At 57.8% G+C, this 13,096-nt stretch overlaps 1 protein-coding gene across 2 annotated transcripts; it reads left to right on the top strand.

The window, feature by feature from the left end:
• Window positions 1-4,416: 4,416 nt before the first annotated feature.
• On the top strand, window positions 4,417-12,830 carry WFIKKN2 (WAP, follistatin/kazal, immunoglobulin, kunitz and netrin domain containing 2). 2 transcript variants are annotated; one of them, XM_017853867.1, is made up of 2 exons: window positions 4,417-4,793; window positions 9,982-12,830. In XM_017853867.1, the coding sequence occupies exon 2, from the start codon at window positions 10,051-10,053 to the stop codon at window positions 11,500-11,502; it is 1,452 nt and encodes a 483-aa protein (XP_017709356.1). In that variant the 5' UTR covers window positions 4,417-4,793; window positions 9,982-10,050; the 3' UTR covers window positions 11,503-12,830. The 2 variants fall into 2 exon arrangements, with proteins under 2 accessions (XP_017709356.1, XP_017709357.1); XM_017853868.1 differs by lacking the exon at window positions 4,417-4,793 and adding an exon at window positions 5,681-5,905.
• Window positions 12,831-13,096: the final 266 nt, after the last annotated feature.

Genomic DNA, 13,096 nt, shown 5'->3' with positions numbered 1-13,096 from the left:
GGCCCAAGAGTCTCAGACCTTGTCTCTTCCCTATCATTCAAAGGGAGAAAGGAGGAAGGCAGGAGCTCCAGAGTGTGGAGGGTAGAGTAGCTGGGGAAGCTTTTAGAGTGGGGGAGACCTGAGCGGGAGAGAGGCCATGCCTCTGTTTGTGGCATTCCTACAGGCCTGGAAAGAGTGGAAACCCGCCCTCGCTGTGTCCCAGCAGAACAGGGTGTGGAGCCGGCCCCAGCGCCGCAGCCCCACGGCCTTCTGGCTTCTGCACTCTGGTGTTTGTCTTGGCTAAGAGCTGCACAGGGCTTTTGGAAGCTGATTCCATCAAGGCAAAGCTGGAGGAGTCAGGACACGGGATCACAGAAGAGGCAGCTGGAAGGGGCCTCAGATGGGGAAATAGAGGTGGTCCCACAGTGAAATGATGGCAAACCAGCAGGAGAGCCCAGGGCCCCTGACTCCTTGCACAGTGCTCAACCCGAGGACCATGGAGCTTCCCGAGTGGGTGAGGAACCCGATACAGGCTCCAAATCCTCTAGGAAGACATTTGAATGCCCAAAGGAGCCCAGAATTGTGCTGTCCCAGAAGTGCCTCCTCTTCTGGGTTCCTGACACACAAACTGCAGGACTCCAGCTTCCAGAGGCTCACTGCACCTGTAGACCTCCCTGGCCCAGACAAGGGTCTCCAAGGAGGCCCAGCTGGCGCAGGACACTGGGCCATGCCTCACCCCTGACAACCCCATCATTCTCAGATCTGGATTCAGGACTGGCCCTGCTTTACCTCTCTGCTCAGCGAGGACCCTCCTATGTCCTGTTCCACACAGATGCGGATGGGTCACGTGTCTCACAGCTGAAGGCCTCCCCCATCCGTCTCCACCATCTGCTGAGGCCCCATAATTATTCCAAGGCCCGGTGCAGCCTCACTCAGAGGGGAGAGTTCACGCAGTCCTGTAATGTAACCCAGGCCCGAGGCCGCGCAGGCAGGGGTTCCCCAGCTGGGTAATGAGCCGCTGGCTTTATTGAATTCTCTGGCTTGGGTCTGACTAATCACTGCCTTTAGCTGAGGCAACCTGGGCTGCCGTCTCAGCATCCTGGCTAGGACTTCCTTCTTTCTCAGCACCCCAGTTCCTGCCCCTCCTCCCCAAACATGTTTAAATGACCAAGATCAGGGCGGGAGGGGCTCCTGGGGGGCTGGTTTCCCCCATCCATTTGGGAGAAAATGTGGCTGGCTCAGGTCTGGGGCCCGAGCAGGGTAGACCAGAATGGGCCGCTGGGGTGTACTTTGCTGGGGCCACCCCATGCAGTGCCTGCAAGACCTGCAGCTCCCACCCCCACCCCATCTCCTAAACCTGCTGACGTCCCTGTCACCTCCCCTTTCCGGAGGCCTGGGCGCTGTGGAGGAATGGCCTTGGCGGAGGAGACTGTGGTGTGGGCCAGGCCTTTCCAAGGAGAGGTGTAGGAAACGCCTTCTCTCCTTTGAGATTCTGTTCAGGCTTGAGCCCCACCCAATGTCATGGTTGTGCAAAAGCAGACCCCAGGCCTCTCCCTCTTCTCTGTTCCCCAGCCCTGAGAGGGCTCCCCACCAGCATTCACCATTCTTATTTCTGCATGCTGGCTTTCTAGACTAGACGGTACCCGCCCTGTGGACAAAGATGGTTGTTCTTTTTTCTTTCTTTCTTTCTTTTATTTTTTTGAGATGGAGTCTCGCTCTGCCGCTCAGGCTGGAGTACAGTGGCGTGATCTTGGCTCAATGCAACCTCCGCTTCCTGGGTTGAAGCAATTCTTCTGCCTCAGTCTCCCAAGTAGGTGGGACTACAGGCTCATGCCACCACGTCCAGCTATTTTTTTTTTATTTTTATTTTTAGTAGAGACGGGATTTCACCATGTTGGCCAAGCTGCTCTCAAACTCCTGACCTCGAGTGATCAACCCACCTCCGCCTCCCAAAGTGTTAGGATTACAGGTGTGAGCCACCATGCCCGGCCTGTTACTGGTTTCAATGTGCCCAGAACTTAGCACATAGTAGGTGCTCTAAAAAACCTTTGTGGAAAGAAATAGAGGGAGCAGGTGCAGTGTGAGGTAGGAGTGTGGGTGTGGGGTATGCATAAGCCACGTGGCACCCAAGATACTCTTGTGGCACCTCTGTGCCTCCCCATCGTGGCTGCTGGGGGTTGGCTGACTTGGGAAATGGTGTCAGCTGTGCTGTCCTGTCAAGACCCTAGCAGCTCAGGAGTTGTTAATGTCAGGGTGAACCTGAGGTCAAGGGTCACACAGAGTCACCTGGTGACCTCCTCCCACGGCTCCTAGAGCAGGTTTGAACCCACCCTGGGGGGTGTGAAGAGTCCGTGGTTTTCCACCCTGTGACAATGGAGGGGGATGGAGGGGCTCTTCCAAGATGGGGCTGAGCCCAGCGCTCTCTGACCTCTCATCCTGAGAGGTAGGAGAGCTGTGCCTGGTGTCCTTGGGAAAAGGGGAAAGGGGAAAGGGGAAATGGGAAAAGGCAGATCACACCCAAGGCCAGGCCTCTGCTCAGGAGACCCAGCCCAGCCTCTGCTCCCAGTGGCCCGAGTGGAGGAGGCCTGGTGGACAGTGGGCATGTGCCGCTGAGCCACTCCCGCTGGGCCCACCTTTGGTACCGTGGGTTTGGTGAGAGTGGGGCCCACACCACCCACAGGGAAGAGCGTGAGGGACACAAAGTCAGACAGACAGACAGACACACCGAGGGGAGAGAGAGAAGGAGGCAGATCCGGAGCCAGTTCCAAGGGCCTCTGGGAGGGAGGAGGAGACTTCAAAGCACTCCCAAACAGCTTATAAACAAGCCAGTGGGTGGGGCGGCCAGCGTGGGCTGGGGGTCGCTTTCTGGAGGGGCTGGAAGCTTGCACGGGGTGTGTGGAGGCCATAGGCCTGGAGTGGGCGGGAGGAGGGCCCAGCCTAACCTCTCTGTGACTTGGTTTCCTCTCCCGCACAAGGGAGCACCCTCCTGGGGCTGCGGTGGGGTCAGCAGCAATGTGCAGGTGAAAACGCTGTGTGGGCTCCAGGCCGATCAGATGTTATTTATTATTCTGAGCTGTGTTTTGGTGGGAGACTTGGAAGGGCTGGAGGGAGAGTCAGAGTGTTTTGGGCCCCTCTCTTCCCCGATGCTGCTTTGAGAGTTCTCCGAGCAGAATGTCCAGGAACGGGGCCTGGAAAGGAGAGGCCCATGGCTTGAGACAGGACCAGGTTGGGTGCGCGGGCTTTCTCCATGAGCACCAGCAGTGGGGGTGGGAAGGCCAAGCTTCCCCTGCCCTGCCCTGCGCCCCTCTCCCGCTCTCCTCAGCACCCCCACACCTCTGCTGGGCACCTCCCCTCCTCCCACCCTCTCTCATCTCTCCCACGCCCTCTAATGGTCTCTTGGGACTGCCCAGAAATCGGCCTCCTCTCCTTGGATACTTGTCCTGGCCTAATGGGGCTGTGACAGTTTTTCTAAGTCCTGCTTAGAAATGTGTCACTGTCCATTTCCCTTTGTGCTATCCAAGGAGGCTGCGCAAACCACGTTTGTCCAAGGGCTGTGTGAAGGCCCCCGCGCAGAGCAGCTGGAACATGGGCTGATGAAATTACAGGGAATTCAAAGCAGCTGGCGTCGCCCGCTGTCTGGCTTCATTACGGGGACTGGCCTCGAAGGGAAGTTTATTCCAATAATTTAGAGGATTAGGATCTGACACCCTTCATTAGCGATTTGACATAAGCAGAAAAGACAGATCCTGCAGAATGGCCGCCCAACGGGAAGGAACCAGCTCAGGCGAGGAGAAGGCAGCACCCGCCCGGCTGGGAAGGGGAAGGGTCTGGGCGTGGAAGCAAGGGTCCCATGGCCGTTTTACAGTCCTGTGAGATGGAGAGCTGTGTTCCTGAAGGGGAAAGTGGACGTGGGGGAAGGAGTGGCCTGGGTTCAGGCCTCAGTTTCCTTAGCTGTAAAGCGAGATTACCTTCAGGATCCCTTCTGTCTCTGATGCGTGTGGGGACCACCCCACCAACTGTCCCCAAGGCCCTTGTGGTTTGGCCTTGGAAAGGTACCTCTCTTTCGGGGCTCTATGTGCCTCCACCCCCCACCCCCAGGATCGAGTGACCAACTCGAAAACACTCAGACTGCAGGCTGCTCTGTGGCATTTTAGATACAAGCCATTTGCTGCCAAATGGGGAGAAATCGCCCCAGCCCCTGGCAGCTTCTGGCTCTCTTCCCGGCCCCTCCACAAATATAGCCCCTGATGTTTCAAAAATTTCTTGTCCAGTCTGTGAAAACCAGAGTTTGGGCTGTGCCTTGACAGCAGTTCTGACAGATGGATGGGGGAGGGGTGGTTTTAAAAGGCCCCTGCCCACACCCAGCAAGCTGGTGTCCCTGTTTCCTGTACCGTGGTGGGGTAGCTGTGCGACATGGGCAGGTTGCTTAGCCTCTCTGTGCGTCCTCTCCTGAGATCTGAAATGGAGGTGCAGTTTGTTGTGAGGATTAAACGAGATGATGCATTCAGAGAACCCGCACGTGTGAAGAGCCCAGTGCATCTGGCAGCTGGTGCCAGCAGGACTGCTCGGTGTGTGTGACCTTGGGCAAGTCGCTCTCCTTCTTCGACCACAGAACTCCTTTGGGAAGTGGGGGAGGCCAGACACGGCTGGCAGCTCAGAAGGAGCTCACCGAAGAGTGGCCACTGTGGAGAGTCCAGCGAGGGCAGCTGGACTCCAGCACAATCCTGAGACACTGTGACCGCGGAGGTTTTCTTGGTGTATCGATGGGAGGAATGTGATCCGTCCCAGCCGCCGGGGGAGCCAGAGCATATCTGGTATGTGTCTCTGGAATGATTTGGGGAAAATTAACTGAAGTTGGAACTTAAGCCGCAAACTGCCCTGGACACAGAGATAGGGAACTGTCCGTGTGCACACCCCCTACAAAGGGACGGGGCCGGGGTGGGAGTCGGCTTACAGGGCACAGCGCGGCGCAGGCCCGCCCTGGAATGGCCGTGAACTTGTTGTTTTTCCACGTCATTTGCTCTCAAATGTACTATCAAGCCGGGCGATGCTAACCCGGCGGCTGCAGGTCCCTCCTCGTAACAAGCGATTGTGTGTTCTTTAGAGGTGGCCAAAGGGGAGGAGGGGGCCCGGCCCCAAGGAGGTGGGGGAAAGGGAAACAAGCCCTCCTTCAGAGTGAGCTTGCGTGTCCTGGAGCCAGCTCCCCGCAAAGCACATGCCATTTCTGGCCCTTGAAGGGGTTAAAGGCCTCCTGGAGTCAAAAACAAGCAGGTGTCCCACCGTGCCAGATACGCTGCCTAAACTGCTTCCAGCTTCTTTTTTTTTTTTTCCCCCTTCTGCAATAAGTCTGTGATCAGCCACGGGACAGAGGCGCCAGCAGCCTGCCTGTGACAGGCATCAGGTTAGCTGGCTCCCACTCGGGTGGCGCGCCCAGGATATAAATCCGGGCGCGGGCACCTGCTGCGGCTCCTCTCCCTGCACACTCAGGAGAGGGAGCTTCCTTCCAAAGACCTTTCTTTTATCTGAAGCCGCACAGCCCTGCAGCCTGTGCTGACTTGGTGGAGGCAGCAGCGGCAGCAGCCTGAGCAGCAGCCTGAGCAGGAAACCTGCTGGGGTGGGGAGGGCAGGTGCCTGCAGCCTCTGAGAGGAAGGTCCTGGTGGGCCCCAGATCCTGGCATCGTTTCAGGGGAGGTCTCTAGCCACCCCAGCCTGCACCATGTGGGCCCTAAGGTGTCGCCGGTTCTGGTCTCGCTGGGAGCAGGTGGCAGCGCTGCTGCTGCTACTGCTGCTGCTCGGGGTGCCCCCGCGAAGCCTGGCGCTGCCACCCATCCGCTATTCCCACGCTGGTATCTGCCCCAACGACATGAATCCCAACCTCTGGGTGGACGCACAGAGCACCTGCAGGCGGGAGTGTCAGACGGACCAGGTGAGTGGGGTTCAGAGACCAGAGATGGGCCACGTAAGCCTGTGAGTGATGGGGGTGGGACTGTGTGGGAGTGTGAGGAGGGCCAGGTGAGTGGGGTCCAAAAGCCGCAGTATGAGATGGACCAGGTGAGTGGGATCCAGAAGTGAAAGTGTGGGACAGACCAGGTGAGTGGGGTCCAGAAGCGGGAGTGTGAGGCAGTGAGGCGGACCAGGTGAGTGGGGTCCAGAAGCCGCAGTGTTAAGGTGGACCAGCGGTGAGTGGGTCCAGGAAGCGCATTGTGAGGTGGACCAGGTGAGTGGGATCCCAGAAGCGGAGTGTGAGGCGGGACCAGGTGAGTGGGGTCCAGAAGCGGGGAGTGTGGAGGCAGTTGAGGCGGACCAGGTGAGTTGGGGTCCAGAAGCCGCAGTGTAAGGTGGACCAGTGAGTGGGGTTCCAGAAAGCCGGCAGTGTGAGGTGGACCAGGTGAGTGGGGGTCCAGAAGCGCAGTTGAGGTGGACCATGGTGAGTTGGGATCCAGAAGCCAGAGTATGAGGCGGACCAGGTAAGTTGGGGTCCAGAAGTGGGAGTGTGAGGCAGTGAAGGCGGACCAGGTGAGTTGGTGGTTCCAGTATATGCCATCAGTTGTTAAGGGGACTCAGGTGAGTGCGGGTCCAGAAAGCCGCAGTGTGATGGTGGACCAGTGTGAGTTGGGGGTCCAGAAGCCGCATGTGTGAGGTGGACCAGCTGTGAGGTGGGGTCCAGAAGCCGCGAGTGTTGAGGTGGACAGTCGTGGAGTGGGGGTCCAGAAGCCGCTTAGTGTGAGGTTGGACCAGTGTGGAGTGGGGGCCAGAAGCCACAGTGTGAGGTGGACCAGGTGAGTGGGGTCCAAAAGCCGCAGTGTGAGGTAGACCAGTAGTGAGTGGGCCAGAAGTGAGAGTGTGAGGTTGGACCAGGTGAGTGGGATCCCAGAAGCTGCAGTGGTGAGGCGGACCAGGTGAGTTGGATCCCAGAAACTGCAGTGTGAGGGCGGGACCAGGGGTGAGTGGGATCAGAAGCTGCAGTGTGAGGTGGACCAGGTGAGAGGGATCCAGAAGCTCAGTGTGAGGTGGACCAGGTGAGTTGGATCCAGGAAGCTTTGCAGTGTGAGGTGACCCAAGGTGAGTGGTGGTGTCCCAAGCCATGCAAGTTAGTTGTGTGAGGTATGGTAACTCAGTGTGAAGTGGTACGGTGCCAGAAAGCCCTAACCAAAATCGCAGTGTGAGGTGGGACCAGGTGGAGTGGGGTTCAGAAGCCACAATGTGAGGTGGACCAGGTGAGTGGGGTCCAGAAGCCACAATGTGAGGTGGACCAGGTGAGTGGGGTCCAGAAGCTGGAGTGTGAGGCAGACCAGGTGAGTGAGGTCCAGAAGCCAGAGATGGACCATGTGAGCCTGTGAGTGATGGGGGTGGGAGCCGCAGGGTGGGGACCATGCAGTAGTGCCCTGCAGGGCCCAGGAAGGTGAAGGAACACAGGCCCCATCCACCTGGAGAGAAACAGGGCACCATCCTGTCTATTAACACCGAAGCCTGGAAGGAGAGGTGGGAGCGATGTCCCACTTCATCAGGGACTGAAGCCTGAGGATTCCTCCTTCATGCGTGCTGAGGGCTGCTGTGGGCCAGCACCGTGCCAGGCATGTCATGTGTGTCGACATGACAGATCAGCATGGTGGGCATCAGAAGCCCACTCACAGGTGAGAGAGTGGACACAGAGTCAGGCAGGGAGGGCACAGGTGCCACGGCCAGTGAGGGAACGGTGGGCTTGGAACCCATGTTTAACAACAAAGCTTTGGTTGCATCGGACTCTAGGCCACTTCCCCAGGAGTTTGGACCCTGAGCCTGAGAGCAGACCAGGCTGATGGCAGGCCAAGCAGGAGCAGCTCTGAATGGATGCTCTGGTGTCCCTGGGAGGAAGGAAACCACGTTTCAGCCTGTCAGCTTCCTTGGTCCTGCCTTCTGCTCTGTATCAGAGGGCAATGCCACAGGGCAGGGCCGGTTCTCTTCTGGTTCCCGAGTCATTCCCTAGGGCCATTCCTGCCCACCCCCTCTGGGGCAGCAGGCTGTGGGACCTGTACCTGCTCCAGGCAGAGCTATTTCCTGCCCAGTCTGGCCAGCTCTGAGGGCAGCACGGAGTCTCCCAGGACTCCAGGTCCAGGCTGGGCATCTCCAGGGAACACGAGAGACAATGGTGCCCCCGTAGATGCCTGGTGTACCCACAGGAGAGCAGAGGGCTGACCTGGACAGAGTGGCCTCAACCTCACAGTGCCCAGGGACAATTCTTAGGCCTCCCAGGACAGATGCCCCCAGGGGGCAATGGTGGTGCCAAGTGAAAGGAAGATGAGAAGTCAGGAGGAGTGGTGGCTGCTCCCATCTGGCCAAGGTCACGCCATTAGTTGGCTACATTTGCAGGCACAGACTGGCCTGATAAACCAGGTAGGGCTTGGGGATGCTGAGACTCTGGTGGATTTTGTGTATCTTGGGGAGAAGGCACCTGTGGAGGGCTGGGGATCCAGACAGCCCTTGGGGAGATTCTGACCTCCTTACACGGAAGTGTGCTAAGGACCCCCTCTAGGTTCCCTGTGGCCAGAAGTACCTTTCCTCTGGTGCCCAAGGACCCAGCCTTTCATGGACCTCCAGGTCCTGAACGTCTTAGGGAATGGGATGAGGCTCAGGCCAAAGAGAAGGTTCTCCTGCTCCCACTCCCTTTCCTGCCCTCCATTCCCTGTGGGGTCCCTCTCCCTTAGACCCAGCTCTGAGAGCTGCCCATCCCTGTCCCAAAGCCTCCCCTGGTGTGGCCTAGAAGACTATGCCAAATAAGGGCTGCAAAACAAAGTCCCCATTCTGAGCCGAAAGGGGCAGAACAGTAAACAAGTCAAGCAGGCAGGCTCCATGCAGCCAGGGTGGGGGGATATTTCCCCCCTCTTAGCTGATGTGGAATGTCAAAGAGGCTGAAATAAAAGTTGGAATGACAAGAGGCCAGCCCTGGTGGGGAGTAATTCACAGAGTTACTACCTGGTGGAGGATTAGGAGTGTTGCCTGCCTGCCCAGTGGGTACGATGTGTTATTGTCGAAAACACCACGTGAAATCCTTGTTTGTGTCGGCTCCAGGAGCATGTTGCTAATTTCGAGGAATTAAACTAATGCTTTACGTGGCTCCACAGAAAATCAGAGGGGATTACGGCCTGGCAAGTCCTCGCTGACGGCCTTGCTGACCTTTGCCACACAAGGGGACTTTTTTTTCATGTTGTTTTCCCTGTGAAAGGTCCTACATGGAGCTGACACCTGGGCCTGGCAGAGCCTGTGACTCTGAGACCCAGCGTGGGGGACCTGTCATGCCTGCCCTGACTGTTGGCTGTGGATCGGTCTGGGCTCTCTCACAGCCTCTGTTCCCCGTGTGTGTCGGTCTCCTTGACGGGAGGAGAGGTGTGGATCACCTTGGATAAAGTCCCGGGGCATTCCCCTCTCAGCCTCTGACGTGACCTCTTCTAGTCGGCAAGGCATCCTCGCTCCCATAGGAAAGAGATGAAAGGCAGGCCTACTTGTTCAAGCTAGACCTCATTTGTGCTATATGATGCAGGAGAAAAAAAAAATGCCATTTATGGATCCCTTCCACTGGGAGCTTGGAGCCTTGTTCTGCCACTTCCCATCTCTGTGAACCTGGGCATCGCCTCTCTGAGTCTCTGCAGTCTCATCTGTCAAATGGTTGTAGGAAAACTTCTCTTAGAGTCTTTGGCCCACCCCTTCCGACCCTGCCAGCTGTGTGACCTTGGGAAAGCTACTTAGCCTCTCTGTGCCTCAGTCATCGTCTGTAGAGTGGAGATAATGGCTGTAACCTCCTCTGGCTTGTGATGAGCATAGCAAGCTCACGGATGTCAATGTTCTTACACGAGGGCTTGGCACGTAGGAGATGCTATGTATGCATTCGTCATTATTTTCAAATGTTTTGCTCCCACTAGATAGTGAGTACATGTTAGTTCACCTCCCCACAAACCATGGGGTAGGATAGGGAGCCCCTCCTTTCCCCCTCCTCCCTGTTCAGGCCACTCTCTCTGGCTCTTTCAGGAGTGTGAGGCCTATGAGAAGTGCTGCCCCAATGTGTGTGGGACCAAGAGCTGTGTGGCGGCCCGCTACATGGACGTGAAAGGGAAGAAGGGCCCAGTGGGCATGCCCAAGGAGGCCACATGTGACCACTTCATGTGTCTGCAGCAGGGCTCTGAGTGTGACATCTGGGATGGCCAGCCTGTGTGTAAGTGCAAAGACCGCTGTGAGAAGGAGCCCAGCTTTACCTGCGCCTCGGACGGTCTCACCTACTATAACCGCTGCTACATGGATGCCGAGGCCTGCTCCAAAGGCATCACCCTGGCCGTTGTAACCTGCCGCTATCACTTCACCTGGCCCAACACCAGTCCCCCACCACCTGAGACCACCATGCACCCCACCACAGCCTCCCCAGAGACCCCTGAGCTGGACATGGCGGCCCCGGCGCTGCTCAACCACCCTGTGCACCAGTCGGTCACCATGGGTGAGACGGTGAGCTTCCTCTGTGATGTGGTGGGCCGGCCCCGGCCTGAGATCACCTGGGAGAAGCAGTTGGAGGATCGGGAGAACGTGGTCATGCGGCCCAACCATGTGCGTGGCAACGTGGTGGTCACTAACATTGCCCAGCTGGTCATCTATAACGCCCAGCTGCAGGATGCTGGGATCTACACCTGCACGGCCCGGAACGCGGCCGGGGTCCTGAGGGCCGACTTCCCACTGTCGGTGGTCAGGGGACATCAGGCTGCGGCCACCTCAGAGAGCAGCCCTAATGGCACGGCTTTCCCGGCAGCGGAGTGCCTGAAGCCCCCCGACAGCGAGGACTGTGGTGAAGAGCAGACCCGCTGGCACTTTGACGCCCAGGCCAACAACTGCCTGACCTTCACCTTTGGCCACTGCCACCGCAACCTCAACCACTTTGAGACCTATGAGGCCTGCATGCTGGCCTGCATGAGTGGGCCGCTGGCCGCGTGCAGCCTGCCCGCCCTGCAGGGGCCCTGCAAAGCCTACGCGCCTCGCTGGGCTTACAACAGCCAGACGGGCCAGTGCCAGTCCTTTGTCTATGGTGGCTGTGAGGGCAATGGCAACAACTTTGAGAGCCGTGAGGCCTGCGAGGAGTCGTGCCCCTTCCCTAGGGGGAACCAGCGCTGTCGGGCCTGCAAGCCTCGGCAGAAGCTCGTTACCAGCTTCTGTCGCAGCGACTTTGTCATCCTGGGCCGAGTCTCTGAGCTGACTGAGGAGCCTGACTCGGGCCGCGCCCTGGTGACTGTGGACGAGGTCCTAAAGGATGAGAAAATGGGCCTCAAGTTCCTGGGCCGGGAGCCGTTGGAGGTCACTCTGCTCCACGTGGACTGGGCATGCCCCTGCCCTAACGTGACCGTGAGCGAGACGCCACTCATCATCATGGGGGAGGTGGACGGCGGCATGGCCATGCTGCGCCCCGATAGCTTTGTGGGCGTGTCGAGTGCCCGCCGGGTCAGGAAGCTCCGCGAGGTCATGCACAAGAAGACCTGTGACGTCCTCAAGGAGTTTCTTGGCTTGCACTGAAGCCCCCCGACCTCCCCGGCTCCCTCCCTGGCCTTCTTCCACCTATCCACCCCAATGCCTCTCAGCAGACTGGGCGAGGTCAGATTAGACAGGCTTGGGCCAGCAGGGAAACATCAACCGGCGTGTCAGAGAAAAAGCCACAGAGGGTCTCAGATCAGCATCTATTCTTTGGGTTCAATAAGGGGTTCATATCTTTTTTAGCTCAGGTGGACAAAAGAAGTCAGTGGACACACGGAAGTTATTCCTGACCACCAACTTGCTCAGACATTCTCCTCCTCCCCTCACTGGCCCCACACCCCTGGCTCTCTCAGCCACCCTCCCCCAGCCAGTCTCCCAGAAAGGGTTTAAGAGATGGTCGCTGTGTGCTGGTCACAGGAACAGTTGAATGGATTGGCTTGCAGAAGGGGTAGGTGGGAAGAGATAGGAGGGCCCAGGGACTAATGGGACACCTTTCCCACAGCGTCCTCAATTGCTGTGAGCAGAGGCCACTTGGGGTTAGGGGCATGGGCAGTGGCAAGCTGGAGGCAGAGTCCAGCCCAGCACATGACTTGCCCTGAGTGGAAGCTGCTGGAATGGGTGCCTTTGGGTGGTGGTCAACTTGCCGCTGAGGCCATCACGGCACCAGCAGAATACGTATTTCTTCTCCCTGGCTGCATTGGTTTGTCGATCTAGTTCAGTTGAATTCAGTGGACGTTCTCTGAATGCTTACTGGGTGCCAGGACCACAGAGAGATGTTAGTCACTGCCCAGCTCTTAGTGCCCCAACACAGATGCCCTCGTCCCAGGGCCCCCAGATGCACCCCTCTGCTGGACTCACAGCTGTCTGGAGTTTCTATCTGATGGATGGTGTGCTTCCATATGCCACTGGCTTCCTTGGACATAGAGCAGACAAAAGCCCCGGGATCTGTTTGGTAGCAGGAGAAATGAAGGAAGAGGAAAAAGCAGGCAGGGAAGGGGGTAGTAAAGGACTGAGAGAGGAGGGAGGTGGCTGGAGAAGGAAAAGGAACATTGCTCGATGCTCCCATCTGGTGGCGGCCTTGGGAGCCCATGGGAACCTGGAGGGAGGCTCACTGTGAGACCTGGGCAAAGGATGTGGCAGCTCGTTGGTGATTTTTCTGTGTGTTTCCAGACTTCCTGTGTAGGCCTGGCCATCCCGCCGCTAGAGAGAGGATTGGGAAGCCGCACTGTCAGCTCTGCATCTGCCCCCACGACCCTCCTCTGCCCTATTCTGTCCCTGCCCCTCCAAGCTGAAGAAGGTCCTTGTGGGGCATCCTCATTTCTTCCTCAAATATAAGGAGGAAGATACCAATTAAAAGCTCATAGTATCAATGGCCCTGCTTGTGTGTTTCATTTGGGTTATGATGGGGAAGGGAGGGAGGTGGGTAGTGTCATTTGCTTTGGTGACCTTACAAGAGGGAAGTCTGGCCAGTGGGAGCATCTTTGGGGGTTGGAGAGATGCTGGTAATATTTGGGCCCCCTTTGTAGCTCCAAGGCCCTTAACTGATGCTCAGCTCAGCTCTGTGAGTTAAGCTGAGGTCGGAGAGGTGAGGTGGCTTGCCAAGAACACAAAGGCAGGAAGGGGTGGGGCCCAGTCC

Source organism: Rhinopithecus bieti, unplaced genomic scaffold, assembly GCF_001698545.2.
Source record: "Rhinopithecus bieti isolate Rb0 unplaced genomic scaffold, ASM169854v2 scaffold_35856, whole genome shotgun sequence".
In the NCBI taxonomy this organism is placed as follows: Eukaryota; Metazoa; Chordata; class Mammalia; order Primates; family Cercopithecidae; genus Rhinopithecus; species Rhinopithecus bieti.
This window is presented reverse-complemented; position numbering and strand designations above follow the sequence as displayed.

Coding starts and splice junctions, on each gene's coding strand:
- WFIKKN2 (XM_017853868.1), top strand. CDS start 5,696: ATGTGGGCCCTAAGGTGTCGCCGGTTCTGGTCTCGCTGGGAGCAGGTG. Junction 5,906..9,981: donor GGGAGTGTCAGACGGACCAG/GTGAGTGGGGTT, acceptor TGGCTCTTTCAG/GAGTGTGAGGCCTATGAGAA.